Below are 22,053 nucleotides of genomic sequence, written 5' to 3'. Positions count from 1 at the left end.
TTACATGACTTTAATAACTTAAATTACATGCATCTTTATTCTTTCCATCAATCTTAAAGATTATTTTTTTTAAGAGGGGATACAGAGAAAGCTCTGCCTTCTTGTGCATTTGACCTTTTGCAAAGTTCCTATTTCTCTGTTATGTAATTGTGCTGGCATGCTATTACTCCTTGTATCCTCCTGAGTAATATGGTTTACTGATCTTCTTTCCAAGTATTTTATTTTTAGATTATAGCTTAAAAAATTCTACATGGAACTAATTAAACCTCTGTTCATTAATTTTCTTTATCTCTAACATGTGACTTTTGAGATAGAAAGACTAAAGGGGAGACATAAAAGCAGTCTTCAAATATATCTAATAATAGTTGCAAAAATTTACATAATAAATTATTCTCCATGTCCACCTGGGACAGCACAAGGGGTAATGACCTTTGCATTGCAGTAGGGGAGCTTTTCTTTAAGCATTAGCCAAAGTCATCTAACCATACAGACAGTTCAGCACAGGAACGAATTGCCGTGGGAGGCTGTGAAATCTCCATCAGTGGAGGCTTACAGGAGTCAGCTGGCCAAACAGCCATGGCTTAGGGGATGCTGATCCTACCTCATGGCGGAGGGATGGACAAGATGACTTTTCAAGGTCTCCTTTCAGCCTCATTTTTTTATGGTTGTGTGATGTTATTCCAGCCTCCTCTCCAGCTGTGTTACATAGTTGAACACCTAAAATCAAGGACCTGTACAGAAACTATAACTAGAGAACAACATTTTTAATGGCAAATCTTTTTCTGTATGCCATCATTCTCTGGCATCTACCATCACTGAAGACAAAAATAACATGAATGCTGTCAACAAAGTGTAGTGATTTTATTATAGAGCACAATTTTATGTAAGGAAACCATTTCAGAAGTGAGGTATCGCTCCTGGAGTGAACTGAGGCAGTTCACTGAAATACATCAAAAATACCATTATACAGAGTTCTGAGTGGGGTTGAAAGTATTTCTTCAGGGCCTGAGCCTGAATTAGAGTTGTAGAAAGAGGGCCATGTATACCACATCTAACCTATGTAAACTTTACTAAAAAAAAATGTATGACTCTGACCCTTCTCCAGGAGAAACTGAAACCAAGAACAATGTGTATGATGTTTAAGTAGTAGTCTTGCTTTTGATGTACATAGGAGAACCAAAAAATACTCTAATTCCCTGTTTTACCACACGTGGTCATTTTATATACACTCAAAGTAATTAGATACAGAGTCATCTTTTCTTTGCCACTGCTGAACATTTAGCCCTTTGATTTCAAGGCTGTCAAGATAAAGCAGATAACAGAAAGCTTCAGACTTGACAAGTACAAATCTTTTGTAGCCTTTCATTTCAAGGGGGATACATTGCCAAGGGCACAGAATCTCAGAGGAACATGAAAAGATGGTGAAGGATATTTGACTTTCATATTATGTTTCTTTCATGACAGACAAAGTTTAGGCAAATATCCAGGTAATGATAATTAGGCAGAGTTGCTTTCTTAAAACAACAAAAAAGGGAGTGTGAGAGAAAGAGTGTAGAGTCATCCAAATCTACTCTGATGACATACATCAGCAGTATTATTTGATTCCTTCTCTTTGAACCTTTTTCAAGGTTCTATTTTAAATTCTGTTAGCAGCAGCACTTGATTTAGGCTCTCATCAACATATCCCCTTTGATTAAGAGAGAAGATGGGGAGTCAAAACTTCATGAGAGGTGAAGAGTAGGGCAGAAGCTTTAAACGATGTTTCAAAACACAAGTATCTGATGTACAAAAGGGTGCTGGTTAAAAGTTTTGACTAAAAATTCCTCATTTGTCCAACAACAGTGTAATTAACTTCAGTTATATGCAAGGCATAATAATTGTTCCACCTGCAGCACACATGGTGATTAAATCTAGCATTTTTAGTGAAGCTGAGCCAGTTTGTAATGGCCTTTGTGTGGATAACTGGAGATAGGGAAGGAGGAAATTGGTATGATATGGAAAAAAATGAGTCCTCAGGACCTGAATATGCTTGAGCTTTTCTTTATCTACCATGTACTGCTGAGTCCGACTAGGTTAGGGATCTTTGCCTTCTCACCAACTGTGAAGCTATCCTGAAGAGAAGCAAAGGGGTTGAGGGCAAAATTCTATACCAGAGACTTCAGGAAGTGACTCAGACACAGCAGCAGCATTGCCTGAGTTTTCGGAGGTTTTCTGGTGTTATGTTGATCTTTGTATATGTGTAACCTCGTGAAGAATTGGATTAAACAGTGCGATGCTTTGAGAAGCTGCTGTGGATTCTGAAACATCATAACATGAAGCAAAATAGGTGGAGCAAAATATCAGTATCTGTGCAACCATAAGGGAATTGAGAATGAAGCAGGGTTTTGCCTAATGTTTCAGAACAGTCATTATCAATACAAGTTCACTTTGTCTGTGTGTGCCTGAACCCACAGTCTTCCATATTGCAGAATAAAGTAGGGATATTCTTTCTTCCTTGGCAGATAAACACTATCATGTAGTTTTTGTGAAGTCAGTACTCCAACCATATAGAGGAAGGCAGAATTACCCAAAAAACAGGCAGCAGGCAATGTAATGTATTCATTCTTCCACTATCTACTCTCCTGGAGTGCATTCATTTACAATGCGCTACAGCAAATTATATTCCTTGTGAGTTACTCTGAATGGGGAGACATGAAATGGGAATCACCACATCCCACTTCATTAAAATCTTGACTTCTCTTCTACATGGCCCATAGCATAGCAGATGTAGCATGGACCACATCTTTTAATGATAATTTGAGTCTTTGTGGTCGCAGTGGTTTCTATTGCCTAGTCTGCATTGCCTGGACAGAATCTTGCCTGCAAATTGTCTGTCTGACTGAGGTTATGTATCTGTGATCTCCCACAGAAGTCTGTTATAACAGGACATTTCAGTAGAAGTTTGTTTTGTGTAAAGTCTGCAGGACTGGTGTATGAATGTCTGATTGTGGCTTTTTTTATGTCTGCTCCTGAAAAGAAACTGCACTTCAGACTATTGTTTCTTTCAGTCCGAAGAATTCTTTTAAGCCAGAAATATTAAAAACTGCCTCTGGGCTGGGGATTTAAAAGAGAGAGTGATTTTTTTTTCCTTTCATAAGTGATGGATAGCAGTCAAAGAAAAAGAACATTGGAAGGAAAGTTCAAGTATGAAGAAAGGGGAATAGCCGGTTTTACATTCTGTGCATGTTTTTTGTAAGCTTGTGTAATTCAAAACACTGCTGTTTTGTAAAAAAAAAAACAACAACAACAACAAAAAAACCTTTATTAATTGTTATTGCTTAGGTTCATCATTTGTTACTCAAAATTCCCATGACTTCAAAAGGATTTCTATCTATGAGTGATACCAGTGTGCAGTTCTTAATGAGGAGCCAAGTACTTGCACAAATTGGAAAAACAGTGCATGCAGAAAGAAATGGATTTATTTTAAAAGAGTTACTGCATGCAATCTGTTATTAGAAAAGGATAGAGCAAGAGGGTTGCGCAGAATGCATGGGGTGGTGATTAGACCAAGGAATGTTGAGCCAGGAGGTTCCTGAATCCTGATCCCAGGAGATACGGTGACTCACTGGGTAACCTTGGGCAAGTCACTTGACCTTCTGTTGTACCTCAGCCATCCCCACTGAAAATTAGGTGAAAGGCATGAGCTCACTAAAAAACACGTGCTTAATCTGCACTGAGCTTTTCTAAGAAAACAAATTACAATGGCTGTAGCATTTTTTAATGTGCTGTATCACTTTGCATGTGTGCTGTGGTCAAATTCAGTGCAAGAGCAATACTTTGGTATGCTTTTCAGATCAAGCTCTAGAGATCTTGGTATGTCCATAAACAAGGGTGTTCCCTCCAAAAGAATGAACCATCATGATTTACATTTTAGCAAAAGCTGGCCTTTACTTGCCATACATTGGTGCTTTTTTTTTGCTTTCTGTATTACCATGCTTGAGATATCAATGAGATTATTGTAATTTTTGCACACTATTGACTCAGAGAACCTCTACAGATAGTCTGACAACATATTTTAAGAAAATTCGGAAATATCCAAACTTCTGTTTTGCTTCCCAGTGCTCCTGGGAGGAAAATATTTGCTGTATAATGTGCTTTACCACATTTCTAACATGGTTCTGATGTGCTCCAGATTTACCAGCAGAGCTCTTTGCATCCTAATATTTAGCGAGGACAGAAACTTTAGTTGACTTGCCATAAATGCTTTGGAGTATTTCCACCTTAATTCAGGAATATATACCCCATTCCTACCAGATGCAGGAATTCTTTTTGATCCCATTGGGGTTATTCCCTGTTGGGCTGTAGTAGGTGTTGGCCTTCAGTAGTTGTTTGGGTAAGGAAGCTTGTGCAGTGCAAGGTTCACTATCAGGAATGCAGAAAGTGGAGGTGAACTAGGGTCCGGGGGCTGATGGCTGCTGCTGACTCTTTCATTTCTTGTTTGAGGATCTAAACAGACTGAGCTGTGCCAAGAGTCTCTTGCAGATTACATTCCAAAATATATTGGGGTCCAAAGTCTGCAGGTTGCCTTCATGCTGTTCTGACAGTTTACTGATGTAGTCACACCTGCTCTTACCTCAGGGGGAGACGAAAGGCTGTTAGGAAAAGCTGTCAGTTCTTCTAGCCGGTTGGTCTTTTGGCCATTTGGGAAGGGAACGATCTACAAGAAGACTAGCTCCTCTTCATTTGCATGAAGGGTAAACCCCTGCCTCTTCTCCATCTGTTTCTTTTACCATTTTGTGCATTCCTACAGCATAACTGAACTAAACACCATCCTGCTGGTAAAATTATATTATGTCATTTTCACTCAGTGGGAATTGTCAACACCAGTAAGATGCTTCATTAAGTAGAAAACATAGATGATCTACTAACCCATTCTCAATCAGTCATCATTTTACACAGCTGCTGGGAGCCCTTTTTCTTTTTTGAATAGCCTGGTTTGAAGTTCCCTAAATTCGGCATAATTTTTAGAAGCTTTCATTATAAAATTTGTGTTCCTTACATCTCTTAGCTTTTGCCCAAAGCTTTCACTGGAATTAATTCATGCTTACATAGAGGATCTCCTGAAGAATCACCTATAACCTTTACACTTTGGTTCTTATGACAAGAAGCACCCTACCACTAAATGCCAGTAACTACCCTAATATCCTGAGTAATATGTGATAATACCAGCATGCTCGTGCATGTGAATGGGAAAGGGACAGACTTTTCAAGTAGAAAGGGAAGTGTCCCTACTTTAGTTCTTAGATCCAAAAGGATGAAGGGCACCAGTGCAGAAGTACTCTGTTGCTGTTACATCTGTACTAAAAAGAGCATACCTTGGAGATCACAGGTTGCTGTGATATTTTGAATTTTGATTGTTTCTAATGAGAAGCCAAAACAGTTTTAAGAGTCGTTGGAAGTTTGTCATGTTTTAATCTGTTTTGAGTCTGGCAGTAATGCTTTAAAAGTAGAAGTTAGGATGGAGAAAAATTTAGGTTGTTATAAGAATTGGGAATTTTAGTTTCATAAAATTCTTTAAAATTTGTATTCTCAGTGTTTGTAAATATACATACAAAGTTAACATGCAAATCAATATGGAGAGATAGAATTCATATATTTAATGCCATGAACAGATATTACCTTCACTCATGTCACTGATGGCTTATTTAGAAGCTCAGATCCAGACAATCAGAGTTCAATATTTTGGAAATTCTTCACTATTTCTTTTCTTATGATTGTTCAAAGATTTTTTTTGAAAATTTTTAAAGTAACCAGAGACATTTACAAATACTTTGAGAAGCTTCTCAAAAAGCTTAGGTATGCTGTGTCTAGTGTCTACTGTCTAGTTCTCATCATGCATTAGAACAATGGCCTAATTTAATATGACAAAGTAGACACTTTTAATGAGGTATGTCCTCAGTTCACCTCATTTATCACCATGAAGTTTAGAAGTTACAGTGCACTCTAATTAAAGGTGAAGCCAGTAGCTTGACACTTTCCAGAAGATGACCCTTTTTCAGTTTCCTGTACTCTTGCCAAAGTATTTAGGCTGAAAAGTTCTGTGTTGAATAGTTGCCTGAGAAGCATTTCATCTTATTTATTCTGAACTACAGAGACTGTCCAGCCATTTCCAAGAGGGAGATTAATTTGCAACCATTTTATGGAGAAACTTGAAGCCTCTCTGCTCAAAGAAAAGGTCTTGAAATTTGGCTGTAAGGTTGCTCCTTGTTTATGATGGATATTCTTTTTTGTCCTATACGGAGGAGGAAAAACGAAAGGAAGTAAACCAATTTCAGTATGCAGTTCAGGAGTTAAATTCTGCATAGAGACAGTGCATCTCGGAGGCATTGTAGCTCAGGGCTGTTGAGTTTGGTCAGGGCTTTCCCTCAGCCTCAGCAGGCTGCTCCACTGCGAGGTCCCCAACACCCCAACATCAGCTGTGCTGATTCCTGCTCAGGGAGAGGTCCATCCTCATTGTGCTCAACTCACAGGACACAAGAGAGGATGGTTGGGCAGGAGAGAAAAGAGTAAAGAAGCACAAAAACTACACCATCTTTAGGCCTGGAAGCCAGGAGCAAGCTCAAGCACGACGTACTCCCTGGCCTGCGCATGGGGCATTCACATTGCCCAGCTATAGGATATCGATGGTTTAATGTGCTGTGACCAGATTGCTCCGACAGCTAGGTAGCCTAAGCTAAGGTTTTTTTACAAATCTCATTGCAAAAGGAGCAGGAGCTAAAAAATGTGGGAAAAAAAGTTTTGATGTAGGATTTCTGTCAGTTATGAATACTGAAGAATGATTAGGCAAGAAAGGGATTCTTACAGAGAGTGAAGTTGTATCCTAAGTAAGAAGAGCGTTGCAGAGTGGTACAAGAGAGTGTTAATGTTAAGAAACTTGAATTCTGCCCTACAAGACTGAATACTTCATATCACTGAGTTTGGAGTAGTTCTCAATGATAGTACAAAATGTTGATCACTCTGAAGAATTAGGCTCTCTAATTGCTGTTTCAGATCCAACTATTATTCATATCCTACACCAAAAATGCACTCTGTGACATATAATGTTACTCAGACGTACCTTCTAGAACTGTCCTCCAGCTTTTGTTATTCACACAGAGCTGTTCAGTACCAAGTCCAGTGGCTTAAAATGAAACTTCTTTTCCACTAACAGAACCTCATTACTTTGTTTCACAGACATGCTGCAGTGAAGTAATTTCTTGCAGTGTTACAACTATGGGCCATCTTCGGACAATAAATACAAAAGCATTCTTCCTGCGACCTTTAAGCATACAAGCTGTCTCAGAGAAGGTTGCTATTGTGAGACTTAGGTCTAATCAATGTGGTATTTTCATGTTTGTTGGGCTTATTTTGTGCAAATATTTCTGTTTAATTGGTTGGAAATATATGCATATTCAAGTGGACAGATTCAAGTAAATCACAAGAAACTGGCTGAAACTCCTGAAGAACTCAGCAAAACAGTGTATATGTAGACCTGATCGAACTGTGGCACCACACTGTATATACAGGGGTACCTCAACAAAAGTTAGTGGATGAGTCTAAAGCCCTCTACAGTAAATGTTTGCTTATGTTTGCAGAATACTGATGAAACTTGCTACAAAGAGTTACGTAATGTCAGCAGAAAATTGTTCTAGTTATATTACTACTAGACATTTGTTGAGGTTCATTAACATGTCAGCTGTGTTTGTTGTTCTTCTCAGAGATGAGGTGTGACCTGGTGCCATTCACTGCAATAGCATGAATACAAGCATAGTGATAACATCGTATATAAAGGCAGCCAAAACCAACACCATCTTCACGTTTCCTGAAGATATTCATTGTCAGCATATTAAGACTTTGGCAAAGTTGGAGGTAGCCCTCATTGGCACAGTAACTGCTGATTCATTAAATGTTTAGCCTGTGACACCCGGAGAATTTGTTTGAAGTTAGAAGTGATGCACTGATTATTTGGTTACTTTGTCAGAGAAATGTGTCTGTTTGAAATAATAGTCCTACTAGTGAATTCTTTTGCTCAACACCAGCTTTTGGCTTAAATAAAACAAAGATGTCATCTCTTCAGAGCAGGTATTTTTATAATGCTATATCAGATTGAAACTTGACGTGTACCTGCTGACATTCAGCCTGTGTGACAGTGCAAAATAAAAGTAGCATTATCTGGCCCATATATAATAAGTATCACCAGAGGAAAGTGTTTTTACCTATAAGAAAATAATAGTCCTGAATCTAGCATATGAAACATATGAGTAATTAGACATGCCTTTCGTATGAAAGTTTGAATCATTGTGTTCTTGTGGGAATATATTTGTGGGTGCTACAGTGCAGCATGGCAATAGCAAATAGCAGCAAGGAAAGGAAAGGGTATTAATTATTTGACTCTTATCACCATTAACCCAGGTAGCTTGAATAAATTCTAGATATCATGTATAATTGTACAGGGCCTTTTCTTCAAATAGTAGCTGTAGTTGATTGATGTTGGTTAATTGATGGTTAGACCAGATGGTCTTGAAGGTCTTTTCCCACCTTAATGATTCTATGATTCTATGATAATGTGTGCACAGCAGAAGAGAGGAAAAAAAGAGAAATGCTCTCTTCGTTCTCCTTCTCACCTCCCCTCCAGTGCGGATTCAGTAGCTGTGGAAGTAAGACTGGCTGCTCTTTGTCATCACTGGTTGAACTGAAATGACAGATCAAGGTCCTCTTGTCACATCTCTTGTAGTTCCATCCTTAGGTCAGGAACCCAGCATCACTGGGAGTAAGGCTGCCAGAAACCATGATGTCTGGTCTTCTGCAGCCTTACCACATATTTCTGGTCAGATAGCTACTTTCCTAATCTCAAGTATGGCTAGACAGTGAGTTTTGCCTCCTCTTTCCTCTTGGCTTCTCTCCAAAAGCAGATGATAACAACATATCAGAAAATTTATATAAGGCAAATAGATATTTACTGATATTCTGCTTTTTCCAGTCTGTATTGTAGGCATTGTAATTGTTATTATTGTTGTCATGGCTATTACTGTGGATATCAGAGTATGATATTCTGCCATCAGTGTTCCAACTTTTGCCACCTTTAAGCTAGGGTACAACAGTTATACCAAAGCATAAAACTATGTCAGATTTATTCCTCTGCAGTGGCTGTGATGGGCTGGTGGTCTTTGCCTTTATTGTTAAAGACCTCTTGGTCAAACTCTGGATGTCCAACTAACCATCTCCTGGGCTGCATTGAAGACTGTGAAAGTTAAGTTCAGGCTTGAGCTCCCTCCAGCTTTGGTATCCATTCAGTCTTCTACCTCTTGGATAGTAAATTGGCAATGAGATAATCCATTGTGGTCATGGAAATGTTAAACAGGATGTTTACAGAGGGTACAAAGTGGGTTGCCTACAATCTGTTATTGTTGCCCAAAGGCTAGAGAAGGTAGGGATCTTTGAACTACAGTGAAAGTTGCTGCCACACTTATAGGAAATAATCTATCACTGGAATGAACTCTACCAGATATTCAGGATTTTTGCAAGTTACAACATGTGCTGTTCTGTGTTCACATTGTTTTGTGTTCTGTAGTCTAAATACCCAATAATATATCCATTTAAAAATAAAAACTAAAGCCCTAACCAAAACAATACTAAAAAGCACCCTCCCACAAAATAAGGCACGATACATGGAAGAGGCTATTGGAAAACATTATTCAGATCGTTTGATGTGTTGTAGAGGGTAGAATCATAGAATCATTTAGTGTGGGAAAGACCTCTAAAGGACGGTGACTCAACTACTGCCCTGGGCAACCTTTTCCAATGCCTCACAACCCTTTCAGTGAAGAATTTTTTCATAATATTCAACCTAAACCTCCTCTGGTGCAACTTGAGGCCATTTTTTCTTGTTCTATCACTTGTTGCTTGGGAAAAGAGGATGCCTCCACTCTGCTACAGCCTCCTCTGAGGTAGGTGTAGAGAGAGATAAGGTCTCCCCTAGGCCTCCTTTTCTGTAGGCTAAATAATCCCATTTCCATCAACCGTTCCTCAAAAGACTTGGCCTCCAGACCCCTCACCAGCTTTGTTGCCCTTTTCGGGACACACTCCAGCACCTCAATGTCTTTCTTGTAGTGAAGGGCCCAAAATTGAACACAGCATTTAAGGTGTGGCTTCAACAGAGCTGAGTACAGGGAGACAATCATTTCTTTAGTCCTGCAGGCCATGTTATTTCTGATACAATGCCAGCTACTGTTGGCCTTCTTGGCCACCTGAGCACACTGCTGACTCATGTTCATTCAGGTGCTCACAATTGAATATGGAGTGCAGTATAAGAAGTCACATATGGTTTGCTTAGTTACTCCATAAATACAAGCTGTTGTGTTCATTTAGAAAAATCCTGCAACATCTTTCTAAACAGTCACATAACTTCTTTACAGAGTGAAGTATTAGTCTTTCTTGCTGCAGATGATTTGGTAAACATTGAGAACTAAATTCATGGCTAATATAAAAAAGTACTGTTCACTGTAGTGTTCATCAGATCTAAATCAGCACAATTTGATGGCATATAAGCTGCTGGCATTGCTATATGTAATGATATAAACTATCACAGCTTTTTTGTTTTTGAGCAGAGATACCAGATTTTAAGTGGCCAGCTTTGGGCTGCTGTTGGAAATTTGAGAACAAATAATGCATTTCATTTTACTTTGACTATGAGCTCCAGCTGGTAAACACTGTTATGGATAATCATTTCATTTTATTTATTTGTTTCATTTCTACAGGCCACTTGCTTGGTCTTTCCCATGATGACTCCAAATTTTGTGAGGAGAACTTTGGCTCCATGGAAGATAAGCGCCTTATGTCCTCCATTCTGACTAGCATTGATGCTTCCAAACCCTGGTCCAAGTGCACTTCAGCAACTATAACAGAGTTTTTTGATGATGGTCATGGTATGTATCTTTTGCTTCACACGCTTAGCGTCAGTTTTTGCTGCAGTCCATTTTTGGAATAAGAACATTTTATGCCAGCTTTTTCATTCCTTGCTCATCTTCAGGACTATCTTGGAAGTGCTTGCAAAACAAGGCAAAGGTCTAAAAGGCTGTCAGGGTCTCACCCCCACTTTGCATGGTTCAAATGCAAGAGAAAAGAAAAGAGTTGATGGAATGTGTGCTGGCAGTAATTTGTTTTGAAAAATTGAGTGTTTTTTTTTTTTTTAAACATGAAATTAGACTTTTCTTCCCTAATGCCACAGATAGGAGTTCAGAGAGTATTTTAAACAGTGGACACAAGCAAATTCCTTTTCCTCACAGCAATTGAGGTTACTATGGTCTACATAGCATTAGACTACAGATATGAGCAAAGGGTATGTGTTCTTCTTACCATTTACAGCATTTATTATTACAGTATTTATTATGTTTATTAGAGGAGCCATAAGCAAGTATTAAGATTCTTCTATTCTGTATATGAGAAAAGTCTGCTTCTGCCCCAGCAGCTTACCCTCCAAGTCATATAAGCAATATTTGATAAACATGTCATTTACCCTTTGGAGAATAAGTACAAAACTTTCATTTTTTCCAACAAGTAGTAATAATAAAGTATAGTCTGCACTCTTAAATGAATTTTAAAGTCTTCATTGTGCTTCCAAAGCAACTGCAGTTCTTAAACCATTCAAATTCCAAAAAGCTGAGATAAAAATGACATAATTGAATGAATGGATCAAGTTGTTATGGTAACTGAAATACTTATGGATAAAAAGTATGGTAAGTCTGCTGAATGTAAAGTTTTTGCTTTTAAATATTGTGTTGGCTAATTTTAGTGCTCTCTGAAATACTTTCTCCTTTTTTCTCCTATCTGGAGAATGACTTCATTTTTTCTCTCCAATTTTATTAGATCCATTAATCTGTGCTGTCCTATTTTATGGTCCATATTGCTCTGGCATTGACTTAATATTACCAAGTTAGTTTCCACATGTGAAGAGCTCTTTCCTTTTTGAGTTTAGTTACATTCATTGCCTTTCTTCTCACCTGGGAGTTTTACAGTATGTGTTCTCTGGGGTGTAAAAGGGACCTTCCTCACCACCCATATATAACTCTGTACAAAGTGTAAAGATCTATGAATATGTCTATCTATCTATATCTGTTCTCTTCTGTTCATCTCCTATCCAAACTGAAATGTTGTATTCATTTTTTCCTTTTTTTGTGATCTGGATTTTTCACCTCCCTATGCATCCAGCCAGCTACTTCCTCCAACAGTAACAAAAAGAAAGTGTGTTCTCCCACACACCTCACCTTTGGCTTGTTTGCAATACAGAATGCTCGAAATTTGGACTCTTATCCATGATCCATATCCTAGTCTCAACATGGAAATAAACGAGGCTGTAACAAACTATCCTACAGGTCTAAAAATATAATTTTGCCATTTTTTTTCAGCACAAGTTGGTAGGAGCTTCAAATCCTTCAGGGCTGCATTATGGTCTCCACGTTCAGCATGAGTGTTGCCTTCCTGCACAAGAAGTTTAGCAGTCCTCCATTGCTGACACTTTTCACAAAGTCATGTATTCTTTGCTGCACACAAAGTGCTTAGGATCTGTCAGTTTGTTAACGGATGGGTTAGGGTATATTGCCCTTTCTGATACTCATGAGTAGTTACCACTCAGGCATGTAGTCTCGAAGAGTTATCAATAGGATGAAATAACTCACAGAAAATGTGAGCTTCCAGTCAGATCCGTGAACTAATTTTGTTACTGACACTATTGGTACAATTTCAAAACTACAATTTTTAGGAAATCTGTTTTCTTGATAGATTAGGCCTTTAGAGACATTGTCTACATAAGAGTTTTCCTTTTCTGTTGAAGTTTATCATTTTTAGCTATTTATTTTAAATCAAAGATTTGTCTTAGCAGAACACAAATACAATCTATGAAATAATGATGGTCAATGATTTAAAGTGCAGTTTCTTCAAATTATTGTGCTGAGAGGACATGCATTATTAAAGGAATGGAACTGCTTCTGGTTTTATTTTCTTCCAGCCAGTGAATAAATCCATAGCTCTGTAATTCTCATTTGTAACACATACTGAGTATACCAAAAGCCACAGAACCCTAGTAGAGCATGACGCCACCTTTCAGACTGCTTTGGGCTGATAATAAAACAGCGCAAATGTGCCATATTTCCATGTTTCCTTCAGAATGAGCATACTTCTGCTTTTGGGGTTCTTAGTTTTTTTTTTCCTTAGCTGTGGCAGATGTACTTACTTACTACTTGTGTAGTTACCATGCTTTCTCTCCCTTTTTGTTTTAGATAAGGTGCTCTTTTGCAGTCTTCCCATTGAAAGGAGAAAATCCTATATCTCTCGAGTGCTGCTAGCAGAGAACAAAAAAATTACCCATTCAGATGTAATTTTGAGGAGTGCTGCAGGCATAATGTAGTCAAAGAAGGCACAAAATATCAGTTACAATAGAAGGATGAGAAAATGCAGGTCTTCATATACCAGGCTTTCTTTTAAGATGCTTGTGAGTGGTTTTTGTATAGTCACAGGAAGTTTATATGGGAAACACTGAGCAAGAAGAAACTCTTCTATTCTTTAATATGCAACATAAGCACTCTGCACAGTGCTTTTGGTCTGAATGGGCATGAGCTTATGCAGTGTGCTTTGTGACAAACCAGGCATGGCCGTATTGGTGTGAGGAAGTAAATATATGAAGTACTTCATCTGCTGCTCCTTATGACTAAACAGAATGAAATGTGAATAAAGTCCAGAAACCTGGATCTTTGAGTGGTATTTTATTATAAACAAGTAGTCAATGTTGTATCAAAGCTTTAAGTAAGTTATCCATATAGATTTAGATACTCACCCCATACCACTCCAACAGCAAACATCATCATCTTAACTCTTGAATTTTGTGACATCCATTTGTCAAGAACTGAGATTCGTATTTTATGTATTTGGAAAGTTGTATTGATAAGTGGACTCATCTTATAAAAAGTGTATATTTGCTATGTAGGTAGCTACACCTAAAGTGGATATTTAAGTTCCTATCGCATCATGGAAGGGTGCCATCAATGGCATTAGTGGTTTGATGTCATCAGTTGCATTAGTGGCACTGAATTACACCACAGGCTCATTTGCCTGTACTAACTACTAAAACATCCGACAGCTGACTGAATTGCAGACACCAGCATTACATACAGTTATGGTCAGCTAAATAAATTTCAGTATAAATGTCTCACCCAAGGTCAACCAGGAGGGCTGGGGATGATCAAGGTCTCCTGAGGCCCACTCTGAGAATTCTAATCATCGTTATCATCATATCACCATTTGTTTTACACTCATAAGATGACCCCAGACAGCAGTTTGACATTTAGAAAGAAAATGTTCAATTAGTGTCCAGAATACAGTGACATTTATTTCCATCTGTTTTTAGCCAACTCTTTCCTAAGATAATAATTGTCTTTATTGTCATGCCAGCCACTAGACTGTAGTATTATTGCTTGCAATTTATTGTGTTTAGTCAGAGTGTTTGGTGTTCTTTGTAACCTGAAAAAAAAAAAAAAGAAAGGACTATTTCTGTTTTAATTAATTTATATCCTGGTTATCTGCTTCCTGCACAAATTTTATTCTGCCTTCCAGGCTATATTGCACATAACACTGAGGAAAGAGAATGAGGTGTCTTGATTAATACTGTCATCAGTCAAGTATGTTGCTCTAGACCAAGGCACCCTAATGTTCTTTGATACTCAGGACAAAAAATGAGAGTAGTAGTACATACATGTTCTGTACATTATAATGTAGTGAATTGCTGTTCTTGCTTTTAAAAAATAGATTTTTGACAACCCCAGGAAGAAAAAAAATCTGCGCTTCCTCACTTTTTACCATGTCTTTAACATTTTATTTTATAAAAGACTTTGAATGCTAGGATAGTTTTAATTGTCTTTATCTCATGGTACCCAGCTCATCAGTTAGCATTGGCACACCTTGTCTTTATTTAAGCTAGCATAATCCAGATGAAAGATAAGGCTAGAGTAAATCTGGGTCAGCAAAGGATAAATAGAACAGCAAGTTTAACAAGATAACTTTTTGGTAGTAAGCGATGATGTAGAAAGACTTTTTGGCTCATTTGGCTAATTGTCCTTAGCCTTAAGAGGAAAAAAAAAAAAAGAGAATAGCTACAGTGTATGTTCTGGAGGGAAAACACAAGGCATTGAGTAATGGGGTATTTGATTTACTTAAATTCACTGCTATAGCTTGAATTTCAGTTCCAGTTAGTTTGAATAGTGAAGTTTTTCTAGATAGCCCTTTTTCACTCATGATCCAACCAAAGAATACTGGTGTATGTTGCAAAGTGATGTAAATTGTGGTAAGTTATTTTGGCCAAGGATAAGTGAAGCTGGCCCAGACCACATATCCCTTTCATGGGGTGTAAAAGAGGTTATGCTGAATAAATAGTTCTGCATGTCAACAACTGAGTTTTTTCAATAGTAAAAAAAAAAAGAAAAAATCTATTAGTAGCTTGTCTAGAACCTAGATGCAAATTCTCATTTTTAGAGTGTGTCAGACAAATTTTTACTTCTGCAGTGTATCTCAACACACATATTCAATTTTGTATTTTATATTTATGCTATTTTTTCCTTGTCTGTCTTTTTTTTTGTGTGTGTGTGTGTGTGTGTGTGAGAGTGCATTTTTGTATAAAATTTATAGCGCTCTTCAAGCTAATTCCAGAAGCTGCCAACTATCATTCTTTACAAGGGAAGCCCAGTCCAGATTTACCACCACCATTAGTTTCGATATGCAACTTCTGTTTTCCCTTTGATCTTTTTCTGTTTTGTTTGTTTTTTTGTTTGTTTTTATTGTTGGTGGTGGGTTCTTTTGTTGGTGGTGGTTGTATTGAAGTGTATTTAAGTGCCTCATGGGCTAGATGTCTGTTCTTTGTGATTTTTCTGGCTTCCCTTTCTCAGCATTACGGATGTTCTGGCTCAAAATTCAAATGGGAATTTTGTTTACTTTGCCATGAGTCTTGATCATTCCTTAAATTGATTCCACATATTGATAGAGTGGAATGTATTCGGAGTCAATTCAAATAAAGGAAAACAGAATGAAAGAGCAAAGAGACGTGAATAAAACTCGTTTACACTCCTGGATTGGAAATAGCTTGGCACCTGGTATACTCCTGGGAGACACAGCAGTTGCAATAATATGACCTTGTACAAAACCTGATGACACCTCAGAGAGCCTTTCCACTGACATCAGTGTCCTTTGAATGAGGTTCACTGTCATTATCAGTTCTTGTAACATGAATGACAGACTTGTAGCACTGCAGAGAAAACTAGGTAATGAGTAATAATAGATTGTATTGCTCTTTTAGGTAACTGTTTGCTGGACCAACCAAGAAAGCAGATCCTGGGCCCCGAGGAGCTTCCAGGGCAAACCTACGATGCCATTCGTCAGTGCAAATTGGCATTTGGATCTGAATACACAGTGTGTCCCGGTATGGATGTGTGCTCTCGCCTGTGGTGTGCAGTTGTTCGTCAAGGTCAGATGGTATGTCTGACTAAGAAGCTGCCTGCTGTGGAAGGGACACCATGTGGAAAAGGGAGGATATGCCTCCAGGGAAAATGTGTTGACAAAACCAAGAAAAAATACTACTCGGTAAGTTACCTGCTATGACCCTAGGGAATTTTAGAAGGAGTAACCCTCAAAGGCACTGATTTTTGTGGGAGTGAAAGGGACTTGACAAAACTCAGATTGAAAGTTACCTTATATTTTAGCATGTAATTGGAGTGTTACTGGTAAGGGATGCAGGAAATATGCTACTGAGTTTCAGGAAGTTTCATTCAGGAGGTTTTCTTCTTGAAGTACGGAAGCCTTCGATCATGGAAAACTGAGAGCACCCCTTCAGACTAGAGGACTCACCCATTCAATAAGTCAGGTCTCAGAATGTGTGGAAAGATTCTCAAGGAACTATTCATAGCTTCCTGACTTCTTGGCAACGGACTCTGAGGTAAATTAAATCTGTAAATTTAGTTCACAGCCCTCATCCAGAAGTCTCCAGGGACCTAACTCTAGTGAAGAGAAAGACCAATGAAATTCATACATGATACAATTTCTGGATCAGATAGTTTGTACTTACAGTGACAGAGTCCCCTCTGTCAACTTAATACCTCTTAAGAGTCCCCAGGCTCAAGAGAGTGGCCAGATTCATGAGATTGCCAACTGCACAGTTCAAATGCTTTGAAATTAACTTGGAAGACAGTAAGTAGCACTGCCCCTTCTGTTATACCTACAGGAGAGAGACAGACTTGCAGAGCTTTGCGAAGATACTTACAAAATACTAGTTATTCAAATCAAGCTACAGCCTTTATAACACTGTTTTTTATAGAATGGTATATTTCTTCATGCAATGTCTGTTAATTGTTGCAATATTGTATTTAGGGAGCCAAAATAGCAGAGTTGCAAACTATCTGACGGCTCCACCTCTTGCCAGTACTCTTGAAACGTTAACTAGTTGGTTCAGAAGGAACTTTTACTCCACTTTCCCTGCCAACATTTTTGTTTTATGCCTTCATTTACTGCCTTTAAAACACTCTGAAATTCAATATGATTTATTTACAAAGGGAAAAACAGCAACAATCACCTAAACTTAGACTTAGGAGACTACTACTGCAGTTTGGACAGGTAATTCATTTGGCAAAACTATGGGTGGTTTGTTGTGTTTGTAGCATGTGTGTGAAGTAGGTCTTTGGAAACAAAACTCATCAACATAAGGGATTTTGTCTCTTGTCCTTTAGAATTCAACATTGAGGTATGCTTAAGATTGCTTGTATATGTTGTTTAGAGCAATACCTATTCATCATAATAATTGCATTTATTATTTGCAGGTAGCCTTATGAACATGTTCTTGGAGCTAGTTTATGGGGGCCTGTTGGTGGGAATAGCAAAAAATAAGAGAGCAGCACATGAGAATATAGTCCATATTTCTGGTGCATGTGTGTCTTCCATGAATGGGCTGAAGCTGGCTTTAAGAGTAAGGCCTAGATCGCGCTTGCATGCACAGTGCCAAATCAGGTGCCATCAATCTGCAGATAAAAGACAGAAATAAATTTCACTGGAAAAAAGAAGGCTCCAAAGCCTTTTATCCCCAATTAAAATGACCAAGAAAGCGCCTTTTCAATTGTGGGAAACACTATCAGTGTCTCTGAGATTTAGCACCTTTGTTCACACCCTTACCTCCTACTGTTCTGTATGTTTCAGGCATCAAGCCATGGTAACTGGGGATCCTGGGGACCTTGGGGACAGTGCTCCCGTACCTGTGGTGGAGGCGTTCAGTTTGCATATCGTCACTGCAACAATCCAGCTCCTAGAAACAATGGCCGGTACTGCACTGGCAAGAGGGCCATCTATCGCTCCTGCAATGTTGCACCCTGCCCAGCAAATGGTATGTTACATACTTGCTCCAGCCTCTGTTTTCATAGATAGTAAATATTGAACATCTACTGAGAAAGGAAACAACAAAGATCTATTGTATTTTCTCTAAAATGTGCTTACCAAGGCAAGACATTAATCGTTCATACAATATGGTAATTCTTCCCCTATCCCTACACTGACCACAGACAGAAAGGACATTGAAATGAAAAGAAATTTGTCCCGGAAAAATGAACCATCATGCTAGCTTTAGTCCTTCATAGCATGGGAAGATTGCTAAAAAAAGTTAAAAAGAGGTGAAGTGTTATAACTTCAAAAATTAAGTTAAAAAGAAATTGGAATAATAGGTGTGAGTGCATAATGATTTTTACAGCATGGTCTGCAATAATCACTAATGATTTGAATAATTCTACAGCTAAATCTTTTCGACAAGAACAGTGTGAAGCAAGGAATGGCTATCAGTCTGATGCAAAGGGTGTCAAAACGTTTGTTGAATGGGTCCCCAAGTATGCTGGAGTGCTTCCTGGAGATGTTTGTAAGCTCACCTGCCGAGCCAAAGGAACTGGCTATTATGTGGTATTTTCTCAAAAGGTAATGGCATCTTCAATCATGACTTCATGTTCAAGCTGAGAAGTGTCCTTTATCTTAGAAATCTTTCCCTACAACAAGCGAAAATAAGTTAGTCATATGATTCGAAGTTTTAAATGTGTGATTAGATATAATGGTTTGATCCAGAGCTTATACAGTAAGACCAAAATTGACCTCTGAAATTAGTCAAGTATTTTCACATTTCAGTATGCATGTTCATAAAAATACGGGTCTGATAGTGGATTCTGCACTAGTTTCTTGTCATTAGTGGATAAAGGGGTTTCTGCCTGCAGACTCATCCGTGTGTCTGGTGGCTTTTGGAGGAGACGGAGTGCCATGAGTAAAAGAATAAATTTTACCCTGAGTTATGTTAAGGGAGTCTAGAGTAACTCATACAAAGCCAATTAATATAAACTATTTAGCCAATTATTATAGATGTGACTTGTGGTCAGTTTGTTATCTCAGATGCAGTTTGAACTAAAATGTCTCCTACACTTATACTATAAATGTTATGAGGATATATGTATTAATAAGGTGAACTGAAATGCTCAAGTGAGAGGCTATCTACAAGTACTGATATCGTTATTACTAATAAACTGTAAGCTCATCATTAAAGTCAGGGTCATTTTAGTGTTTTATGCTAGAGTCATCTGTCACTGCTTTCAGCCCCTGCCTAAACTTCATCTGCTTTAGTGCTGTGAATGCTAGAGAAACTCAGTCTGGGCTGCCAGGATAGGAGCTCTGGTCTATATGGGTCATGTAAATAAGTAACTTTTTTCCCAGTCAGATTCACAAAATTTATTTTTGAGATTCACTTTTTTTTTTTTCCTGTGGTAATTTTTAACTAACAGGCATTTGATTACCTAGGTAACTGATGGTACTGAATGTCGACCGTACAGTAATTCGGTCTGCGTCCGGGGAAAATGCATCCGAACTGGTTGTGATGGCATCATCGGTTCAAAGCTCCAGTATGATAAGTGCGGGGTGTGTGGAGGAGACAATTCCAGCTGCACAAAGGTCATGGGAACCTTTACCAAAAAGAGGTATTGATCTTGAGTATTAGTAAATATTTCAAAAATACTTGCTGTGCAAATAGTATCTCTACTTATCTGTGCCCTCCTTCCTTCCTTCCTTCCTTCCTTCCTTCCTTCCTTCCTCTGAATTCAATTTACTTTCATATGAAGATTAAACAAAAATGTGCATTGCCTGTGCTTTATTGCACTTTTCAGATGTTTACAGCTGGCCTCTTAACAATACCCTGAAACTTACAAATAATCACCTGTCAAAACACTGTGCCCAGTTCATTTCTGACATAAAGTACCAGTGATTCAGGTGAGCACCCAGTAATAGGAAGTCTGCCTAGACTAAGGCATAGAATCTTATGTTATTTGCCAGTTTTGCTGTGGCAGATGGCTTGTGGTTTGTAGAGGAGAGAGAGAAGGGAAGAGAGAGATGCATCAGACAGTTGTTGAGGTCAGAATAATCTGTATGTATCTGAAACTCTGCATTTCCCAGGTGGTGCTGCATTAGGAAGTTATGCACTGGGAATGTGTTTGATCTCATCTAACTTTGAACAACACTAAAGATGTCCCACCTGATTAAGTGGCAGACTCCTTGTTAGTGGAGAGAAGCATTAGACAGCGTTAGAGCACAGCTGTAAAAGTCATCCTTGGCAGCTGAGAGGGATTACACCCTAAAAATACCTTTTCACACCACTCAGTATACATGGAGCTTAGACGACTAGATGAGATGTCAGAAGTGGCATTTTCTACATCCCTTCATGTTCACTAGGATCATATTGATCTCCAGATGTACTTTTTTTAAGTTAAAATATTTATAGCAGTTATCTGTAAGACATTTTTCTGTCAGAATTCAGCTTTTAACTACAATACATCTTAATATGAACAAAACAAAAGCAACATCCCCATGGTTTTTCCTAACCATATTGAGAGCAGCAGCAAGCTTTTTACAGATTACCAATGTCAAATAAGTCTGCCTTCTGTCTGAATCTTGTTTCCCTCCCCCTTCCATTCTTAAGGTTTATAAAAGGATGAGGACTTTTTTACTATCATTTGTATAGATGCCAATGTTTTAGAGGACCGCTGTAGTGACCTACTCTTAGAAACTTTTAGCTGAACATTTATACTCAGCATCTTGCAACTGAATTAGTGTACCAGCTTTTAAAATTTACAGAAACTTTATTTTGCTTAGTATCTTCCAAATTCTTACATAGCATATGGAATGCTACTAGAAGTTGAAATCTGACTCCTGAAATGACCTTTTATTTCTATACATTTCAATATACTGATTAATAGCAGTCAAAAATATCTTTAAGAGTGTTTTTTTTTTCTAAAAATAAACATAACCAATCTTCTTCTCAGTAAACCAATGATTACTCACCTAGGGATGACAAAACACCTCTTCCAAAAAGAATGACTTTCCATCTAATTTAGTACTTATATAAACCAGATCTGTTCTAATCTGTAAATATTGAAATGTCTGAGATGTCTAAATGAAGAAGACAGTGCAAGATATACTTCATGTGCTTTAGCAATGATCCTTGTGGTGCATACCGGGCTCCAGCAAAGATGCTAAAGGGACTCCATGAATTTTAGTGAAGCCAGATTTGTAGTGTAGATATACTTGGAATCAGTGAGATTCTACTGTAATTATTCCTATGAAGGTACCACCTTATTCCAAAAATCATGACTTTAACTGAAATGAGACCAGTCAGAGAATAAAATATTAATTCAACCTCAGTGCATTTAAAGAGCTGTTCCATATAGAAAGTAATAAATAATTGAACAGTTCTAACTTGATTTTGATTGAATTTGGGGTCTCAAGAATTTATTTTTTACTGGGAATATTGTTTGAGATGACTCCTTTATGCAAGTAATTGACTTCAAAAAAAGAAAAAACAAAAACTTTATTAAAATAGTGAAATCTTAATTGTCTGCAAACTGTTTTTGTATATAAAAGGGCAGTGGCACTAGTAAAATTATCTTTCTCCACTGAAAAATAGCAGCTCCCTCTTTGCTATCCACTATAAACCAA

At 38.0% G+C, this 22,053-nt stretch overlaps 1 protein-coding gene across 1 annotated transcript in view; it reads left to right on the top strand.

Annotated features, from left to right (window-relative positions):
* The window catches only part of ADAMTS5 (ADAM metallopeptidase with thrombospondin type 1 motif 5), a 47,251-nt gene that overhangs the window by 16,625 nt on the left and 8,573 nt on the right, over window positions 1–22,053 (top strand). The window contains exons 3-7 of the mRNA XM_080573105.1: window positions 10,776–10,943; window positions 16,355–16,638; window positions 18,241–18,424; window positions 18,827–19,002; window positions 19,867–20,042. Of these exons, the coding sequence (XP_080429231.1) occupies window positions 10,776–10,943; window positions 16,355–16,638; window positions 18,241–18,424; window positions 18,827–19,002; window positions 19,867–20,042 (988 nt within the window). The remainder of the gene's footprint in view (window positions 1–10,775; window positions 10,944–16,354; window positions 16,639–18,240; window positions 18,425–18,826; window positions 19,003–19,866; window positions 20,043–22,053) is intronic.

This window comes from Anser brachyrhynchus (genome assembly GCF_964034855.1).
Source record: "Anser brachyrhynchus genome assembly, chromosome: 1".
Classification (NCBI taxonomy): domain Eukaryota; kingdom Metazoa; phylum Chordata; class Aves; order Anseriformes; family Anatidae; genus Anser; species Anser brachyrhynchus.
This window is presented reverse-complemented; position numbering and strand designations above follow the sequence as displayed.